Consider the following 8,897-nt stretch of genomic DNA (forward strand, 5'->3'; position numbering starts at 1 on the left):
GCTGCTGTTTTCAGGACAAAAACTATGCTTTTATCTTAAGACTAATAATTTTTGGGCGGATTTAAATAATCCAGTCGGACTGATTTTGGCCAATAATAATATTTACTAATTGAGTTTATTTCTGTCAGTAGTCTAACCTTTTTCGTTTAAATTTACATTGAAACAATACTCTAAACGACGAAAATAGTGCTTCAATTCAGGTGTTTAAATTTCCAATCAAGAAAAATAAAGCCGTTGAGAGCACAATTTCGAGGTAAGTTTTACATCAATCGACTGGTATCATCGTTCTGATCAAAAGCCCTATAACATCGGTTTGTAATTCGGAAAAAAACTTAACCCCGTTATGTCTTTTTAACACGGACCATTATACAAACAAAATGAAAAAGGTTGGACCACTGGCGGGAATAAACTCAATTGAGATTATTATTGATCAATAACAACCATATTAGATTATTTAAATCCAATTTGCCTAATTTTAAATCTAAAATAAATAGGCAAATTGGATATAAATACTCCCAACTTCCCAATTTGGCCGATAATAATCCCAATTCAGTTATTTGCCGATAATAATCTGAACTGGTCCACTTTTGGCCGATAAAAGTCCGCCATTAAGAATAGCTTAATGGAGTTAAGTTTGTTTTCCGAATTACAAACCGATGTTTTAGGGATTTTGATCAGAACGAGGATACGAGTCGATTTTTGCAAAACTGACCTCGAAACGGTGCTCCAAACAACTTGATTTTTGTTAATTGGAAGTTTAAACACCCAAATTGAAGCACTGTTTTCGTCTTTTGGGAGAGTATTTCGAGGTAAATTTTACATCAATCAGCTCGTATCTTCGTTCTAATCAAAAGCCATAAAACATCGGTTTGTAATTCGAAAAAAAACTTAATTCCGTTAAGCTATTTTTAACGCATGCTATTATCGGTAAAAAAATGAGCTAGTTCGGATTATTATCGGCAAATAACTGAGTTGAGATTATTATCGGCCAATTGAGAAAGTTGGAATTATTTAAATCCAATTTGCCAAATAAATATTTTTTTAATCTGTTTAGCTTTTTTTTAATATAGTGAAATACTAAACTGTAATACGTATAAAAGATATAGTTAAAAAAATAGTCATCCTTTACCAAATATCTTCCAATATAAAAACCATATTTGGACTTTTCAAAAGTAGGCAAAAAGAGGGCTTAGCCATCTCAGCTGTGTCGCAAAAAGTGTATGCTTAGCCGTTTCAACCATTCAGTCCTCTCAGCCACCTCGAAAAAGTGCAACATAGCCATCTCAGACATCCAGTCATTTGAGTTACCTCGAAAAAAGTGTAGTCTTAGCCATTCAGCAGTCTCAACCGCCTCATTAAAAGCGTAGGCTAAATCCTAGTCGTCTCAGCCGCCTCATTAAAAGTGTAGGCTAAATCCTAACTGTCGACAGAACTAATGCAGCAGCTTCTGATTAGTAACTTGATACATTACTCAAACTTTCAAATATTTGAGAGAATGGACATTCATAAAACTTGGACTAAAGACATTCCTATTGTGTGCATTTAATCCTAAGGTTAAAAGCCTCATGAGAATGAAAATTTCATCTCATTTCTTCCTTTTTAACACCAACAGCTTCTCTATATGATACAATCACATACCATATCTTAAACCAAATGAATAAAAACCTGACATTACATAACAAAATCTACTGCATTGATATCAAATCCCAAGCAGGGATTATGTAAAATGAATTATCCACCTATCACACTATCTCTTCATGTTTGAAAATATACATAAACATTGATTAAATCATGATTCTGTTCAGTTGATTTCTGCAAGAGGCGATCGCAGAGTATGAGAAATCTTTGCTTTCTTTAATTCAACAGATTCAGTTGAATTATTTTCCCTAAATTCTTCCATAAGAGTCTCCATTGGCGTTGCCCGAAGTGACTCTATAGCCACCTTGCTCGGAACATCAGTGTCGCTTCTTACAGGAGTATTTCCAGTTGGTTCATAATCCTGCAAAAGACAGATACGTTTCGTTATCATAACATATCATTATGTACGAGTATGACTCATCAAGAAGTGATCCTGCATCATGTACCATATATTTCTGTTGGAAAGTATCATGAGCCTTCTGTTCTATTGCACCAGATTGTGTAGTGTGATCACTTTGTAAAGTTTCAAGAATCACGGCTTGTGCTTTTGTGGTCTCTAATATTCCAGAAACCGCCTCTAGCTCTGCTTGAGATGTACCTATACAGAAAATCCAACACGCAAAACATTAGTGACAAGAGATTCAAACCGACCACTTTATAAATAAATCGCTTGAATGAGGGGTGCAAACGAGCCAAACTAATCGCGAGCTACTTGAGGTCGGCTTGAAAAAAAGCCCAAGCCTAAAAACAAGCGCGTTTAGTAAACAAGCCCGAGCCCAAGCTTCGCTCATCGAGCTCGAGCCGGCTCGCAAGCCTAAACGAGCCCACTGTTTATATATTTTTTAATTAATATATTACATATATATTTAAATAATGATAATTACTATTTAAAAATTTTGAAAAAATAAATTAATTATATAAAATAATAGTTATAACTAATATATATATATATATATATATATATATAGGTAGATATATAGGGGAGGGTTTAAATGAGAACGCTAAATATTGTGAGAACCGTGAGAACAAATGAAAAAACCATGAGAACTTGGTCAAAAACAATTCAAATTCAAAAAAATTTTCTACACTTATCATTATTATTCGAATACAATGATAGAAATTCAATTTACACGTTTAAATTTACGTGAATTCATAAATAAAGGAAATTTACACATGTGTAAGTTTGCCATTTACACATGTGTAAATCTGCTATATTTACACATGTGTAAAAAATCTAAAAAGAATGATTTTGAAATGAGAAATGAATTATTTGATGTTATAAATTCTTGTTTTGATGTTGTATCTTAATTACAATAAGGTTTGTATAAAAAAATTTGGTTTTGATTGGTTTTTTCATTCGTTCTCACGGTTCTCGCAATATTTAGCGTTCTCAAGATAACCCTCCCCTATATATATATATATAATAAATAGTTGATAAATACTAATAAACAAGCCAAGCTCGAGCTTGAAAAACCACCTATGAGCCGATTTCGAACTTAAGAAACAAAGTTGGAATCGAGCCAAGCTCAAGCTCGAGCTTTCTAAAGTCAAACGAGCTTGGACTCGGCTCATCTCGTTTGCATTGCACCCCTAAATAATACTGCAATCGTTATAACATATCTGCAAAAGTTAAAATATAGTCATTCAACACATACCTTCAATGTGTTTGATTATTTCCTCAATATTCTTCAATGTGTCTTCTTCAGCAGTTTTCCGTGCGGAACCGATCTCAGCACCATGATGCTCATTACTATCAGAAGCAGTTCTACAAAAAAAAAAAAAAAAACAATTACAAGTTTGTTTAAAAGCTTCGATTATTTTTTCCTAAAAACTTTTTGAACGCAAGAAAAACACACATGACTCACCTAACAAGTTCCTCAACTGCAGAAACGTGTTTACTACCCATGTCAGTCACGGATTCATGTATCTTTTTGGAATGATTCAATGCCATATCGGTAGTATCAACGCTGGAGTTTAAAGTTCAGTAAAAAAACATTAACACGATAATCTCTTTTAACTAACATTAAAATTAAGAAGATTGCATGGGATTTTTAAGTTACCATTTTTGTAGCAATAGTTCGAATCGGCAGTGTTTAGCAGCCGAAAACTCAGCACAGTCTTTTGCATTGTTTTCTGCTTGTAAAGAAAACTCTTGCCATTTCCTTTTGGCATCGGACGTAATGTTATCAATTGAAGAAACGTGCCCGTCTAGAACGGCCTTACTTCCAGAACAAGTTTCTCTTATACCAGCTAAACGTGCATCCACCATCTCTTTTTGCCGACTCAAATGGCTTGAGAATAAACTTGTGACATCAGCAATAAGCTTCTCTGCATCAGATCTTGATTGCTCCTGAAAGAATTTATTATTTAAAAAGTTAATATTCGTTGTTATTTCTATATTATTTGTTTTATAAGGTTTGAAATGTACCTCAAATGCCTTCTTAAATTCATCGATATTCTTTGTCTGGATCTCGTCAACTTGATTAGCGTGATTTCCGATCTCTTTGGATTCTTCCATCAGCTTTTCAAATACATCGTTAATGAACTCAGATATATTTGTCGTGTGGTGGATGCTATCATTAAACCTCTGCGAAAAAAAAAAAAAGCTACGATTCATTTAACATAAACTAAAAAAAAATGAAAAATCTCATGTAAGCAAAAAAAAAAAAAAACTAAAAAATGTCATATAAGTTCTCATGTAAACAAAAAAAAAACGCAAACCTTTCGAAGCTCTCTAGCAAAAACCACAATCTCTCCTTGCTGAGTTGATAAAGTGCCATGAAGCTCATCGAATATAGAACGTCCTTTTGCAGCTTCTTCAGCCAATAGCTAATATATAAAAAAAAATATATATAGTTTAAATTATATAATGAATAATATTAGAAACAAATTATATGTATTAAAATACTAAGCAACTATTTAAAACTTACTTTTTCAACACAACAAGCATTAGAAGAAGATTGATCTAAAATATCCTCTAAACGTCCATTAGCGCTTGCTTTGTGCAAACGTACAACATTTTCCATGCCTTCGATATGAGAAATATACAAACACCTTGATGCAGATACTTTGTTCTTTAAATCAGCGATAGCCTGTATGATAAAATTATATAAACGATCAGATATTACTAATTTGTGGACACGCGTTATATAAGTAGTGACACAAATCAAGCAAATACCTTATCATTTATGCTGATAAAAGTATCACAGAACTTCTCGATGCACTGAAGTTGTTCGTTTTGTTGCGATACGGACGCGGCCACCATGTTGCAAAGAGAACCGACATCTTGCGCCAGCTCAGATTCAAAGTTGTTTACAACTGACCGGTTTCCAGCGCTCAGTTTATCCTCTCTTGCTGCATACAATTGAAAAGATATTATATGTACGATTTTAATAGCGTATATACGCTATTAGATTTCATCATTTTCATGTATATATGTATATTAGAGATAAAACATACCAATTTTCATAAACAATGATGCATTGTCCTGAAGAGATTTCTCTAGGTCGGACCGGAGAACACATGCTTGGTGTGCCAATGCATTTTCTGTATACAACATTTAAGCGTATGTAAAAAAAATAAGAAAATATTCACACGAATAGAAACAGATATATATATATACATACACACCTGCTTTTTTCTGTTCTTCTATGATAAAATCCCGCTCCTTTAGAGCATACTGACATTTCTTCAACGTCTCCTCAGTGTTAGCCAATAAGTTACTGGTATGGTTCAAATTGTTCTGCAAAGAAAAAAAGGTAAACAGGCTGCTATATGACAAGGGTTCTAAAGAAAATTTAAAAAAAAAAATAATAAAAAACACAAAAATGCAGTTAACTATAAGTGTGACTGTGTTAGTTTACCTGAGTAGACTCAAGTTTACAGCTAAGATCAGAACACTCTTCCACACGAGCATTAAATTGAGCTTGCAATTCCTCAAATTGCTGTGAATGTCACCGAACAAAAAGTAAACAAAAGTCCAAAATTAAACGAACTATAATAACCAATATAAACAAACCTTTTGTTGGTTTTCAATCTTGATTCCCATTTGTTCGATTTGATCTGCCATTGACTAAACAAAAAACATAAACCATAACATTAAGTAAATAACAATATCATGGAATTTAATAGTAAACATTAAACGTTATAAGTTTTGATACCTTTCGTTCCATTTCCTCTTGGTAATACCGCTCTTTTGGTAGATAAACACCATTTTTCTCACGTGAAGCGTAAACCTCTGGGAAGAAAAAAAATCAAAAGAGACAATAACACGCTAGTTTAGTTATTTAAAATTAATTCCCATTGTACATTCTCCGGGATCTTATCATACAATGAACTTTTCTTACCGGCTTTGAGTCTTTCAATTTCACCATATAGATCCTTGATTAGAGTTGTTTTCATCATCTTCTGATTCACCTACACATAGACATAATAAATATTAAAACATATAAATAAGAAAAAAAAAATAATAGCGTTATTATACCTCTGGCTTGTTCTTAATATTCTTTGCCCTGTGAGCATAATCTAATGTGCTCAAAGTCTCTTCAAGACAATGAACGGCAGGTGACACAGTGGCAATGATACATGTTTTCGTTCTTCCACCCAATGAGTCACGAAGTAGACGAGTCAGTTTACTATCCCTGAAAATTAAATTAAAAAACAAAAACAAAAATTTAGCATATAAAAAAGCCATGTATGACACGAAAAAGAAGCATGAAATATAACAATAATCCCAACAGTTTTACTAAAACATGAAGCATGAAGTTATTTATAATTCCAAACCTGTAAGGAATGTGGCCGAGATGCTCCACTAAAGCATTTATCACTCGACCCAAAGTAAGTAAACTTTTGTTTATTTCTCCAGCTTCTCTTGCACGACCCTAATATTAATAAAAAAAAAAGTTACAAGCTTTTACCACATATATTACAAAGAAGATAATATTCTTTTTAACTTAAAAATAATAACTCAAAGAATAATTCATGAAGATTTTATGAAATATTACCTCCCTTGCGCCTGAACGAGAAATGTTTTCTGAACCAGCTAAATCAACCAGATTTAGTTTCCCACATTTGATAAGCTCCTCACCTTCTGGGGTTGACTCTTTGATGTGTATGGTAATAGAAAAAAGCGAATGTGACCGACTGAAAAAAAAAATAATAATAATAATAAATAAGCCTTACAGGTAGAAACTAATAGATTTGGAGTTAACAAGAAATGTGAAATTGTAAACAGCTTGTAGAAAAATGATAACCTTGATTGTTTATTTAATAAAGTCTCGGCAGTTCGACGTTTGGCAGACCCCCGCTCAAGTAATGTGAATATTTCACTTGCGCTCGTTACGATCTCCTCTTCTAAACCTCTAACAAGAACTCCACCTTTACCGTCTTCCATTAAAGGCAAGAGTTTTTTCTGTTTATCCTCAATACCAATTTTCGATATTTCTTCAGGAGCAAGTAGATCAGTGATTTCTTCATTATACAGTTCTAAAAATGTTACTTTAACACTATACTCTGCATTTTGGCCCTCCAATGTGTCGAAGATTTGTTTCACCGATCGCGGTATTACACCTGCTCCTGATGGCAGCTCTCCGTTCGGCCCGCTCTGAGAACAAAAGAAACAATAAAGTTAGTCATGTTGTGTTAACCATTGAACCAAAATATTAATACTATATAAAAGCTAATGTACGATTAAAAGATGTTATACCTTGGCCCGCTTACATTCTCCTTCCATGGTGTATGTTTTTCCTGTGCCTGTTTGTCCATATGCAAAAATGGTGCAATTGAATCCTTCTAAGACTTCATTTACAATTGGAATAACAGCTTGTTCGTATAAATCTTTTTGCTGAGCTGTAGGACCGAAAACCTACAACAACATTGAGTAAGTTGGAATCAGTTATTGCATGTCTAATAACTGCTAGAATCATAGTTACTAAAGGCGTTAGGCGCACTCAAGGCGCATAGGCCTCGCCTGGGGCCTAGGCGCAAAAAAAAGCTCGGGCCTGAGAAAAAAAAGCGTACAACAAAAAAATCTTAAAATGTTTTTATATAATAAAAAATAATACTATTCTTCAAATAAAATAAACTAAAGCTATTATATAACATTTAATATCGTCTATTTAGTACCAAAAGTTAGAAAATGCTAGTTTAGTAGTGTAGAAAAGTAGTTTCGTTAGATAAAAGTAGAAATCCAGCTAGAATCTTGCAGAATTTAGAGAACTTTACGGAAAACTCTCAAGAATTTAGGAATCTCGCCGCAATTTCCTTGACTGAAGGCGCAATTGCCTTGCCTAGCTAGAAAATTGGGCCTAGGCGGAAGAGGCGATGGCTTTTAACAACTATGGCTAGAATAACCAATTCAATCAAACCTGGCGTAAATGAAAATACGCAGATTTAAAGTGACATACTTCGACTCTTTTCTTTATTAATTAAACTCAACAGATAAAACCGTATACATTATACTATTAAACAAATCAATCCGTGTTACGGCCCAAACAGAACAACTCAACCGAAAAGACTTGTTTGATAGGTGAGAGAGCTCATTTAGTCTATAAACCCCACATTTGTTGCCCATATAACCAATGTGGGACAAGTCCCATACCTTGCAATGGTTTCAGTTCATAACGAGCCGACCTTTGTAAAAAAATCATAATCAACTTTTCAATAACCAAATGATCCATACATTGCACTATGAAATTACTTAACTTTATTATTTCTAAATCTCCCCTCATGCAAACACATATTAAACATAATCGACCAAATCGAATTCAATTTTTCATTTTAAATATTCAAAATTTAAAGAAAAAGAAAAAGAAACAGATTTCCAGATTGAATAAAACCCTAATCAACCAGAAATTGCAATTTACATTTACAAATACACAATAATACCTTATCAAAAGTAAAAACCCTATCAATTTGCTTTCCAGCAATGCTTTGAGAAACCGCAACCTCTCTCTGATACTCGTTACACGTCACCACCTGAGGCGCATTGTTCTTCAACTCTTCGTTACTAAACGGCCTGCAAAACAAACAAACAAAACAACAACATTCTTTCATAATTAACAAAAAAAAATATAGCAGAAAGATGTTATAAACACTTTAGATTACCTGCATCGCAGGAGGACTTGAACATTGACGCCTTTTTCATGACGATTGGACATATTTACACACAGATTGTGTGTGCAGGTGTGTGAAGAGTGATTTTGGAAAATGTGAAAATGAATTTGGTGAAAATGGAATGTTTTGGCAGCGGGATGAATGTG

General features: G+C 33.5%; 1 protein-coding gene across 1 annotated transcript; it reads right to left on the reverse strand.

Moving 5' to 3' along the window:
- Positions 1-1,642: 1,642 nt before the first annotated feature.
- Positions 1,643-8,897, reverse strand: LOC110939936 (kinesin-like protein KIN-5C). The gene is made up of 22 exons (XM_022181501.2): positions 8,743-8,897; positions 8,524-8,653; positions 7,343-7,501; positions 6,891-7,240; positions 6,642-6,780; positions 6,421-6,518; positions 6,122-6,278; positions 5,985-6,054; positions 5,799-5,875; positions 5,657-5,710; positions 5,502-5,582; positions 5,269-5,380; positions 5,098-5,184; positions 4,817-4,992; positions 4,569-4,730; positions 4,360-4,467; positions 4,067-4,225; positions 3,699-3,988; positions 3,504-3,605; positions 3,294-3,403; positions 2,085-2,236; positions 1,643-1,999 (listed from the first exon to the last, which is right to left on the reverse strand). The coding sequence occupies exons 1-22, from the start codon at positions 8,793-8,795 to the stop codon at positions 1,802-1,804; spliced, it is 3,024 nt and encodes a 1,007-aa protein (XP_022037193.1). The 5' UTR covers positions 8,796-8,897; the 3' UTR covers positions 1,643-1,801.

Source organism: Helianthus annuus, chromosome 5 (assembly GCF_002127325.2).
Source record: "Helianthus annuus cultivar XRQ/B chromosome 5, HanXRQr2.0-SUNRISE, whole genome shotgun sequence".
Lineage (NCBI taxonomy): Eukaryota > Viridiplantae > Streptophyta > Magnoliopsida > Asterales > Asteraceae > Helianthus > Helianthus annuus.

What these genes read in the sequence shown, in the direction of transcription:
- LOC110939936 (XM_022181501.2), bottom strand. Translation starts at nt 8,795, where the DNA reads ATGTCCAATCGTCATGAAAAAGGCGTCAATGTTCAAGTCCTCCTGCGA. An exon ending in AATTGAAAGACTCAAAGCCG is followed by an intron (nt 5,876 to 5,984) that starts GTAAGAAAAGTT and finishes TTTTCTTCCCAG; the next exon opens with AGGTTTACGCTTCACGTGAG. An exon ending in AATTTAAGAAGGCATTTGAG is followed by an intron (nt 3,989 to 4,066) that starts GTACATTTCAAA and finishes AAATTCTTTCAG; the next exon opens with GAGCAATCAAGATCTGATGC.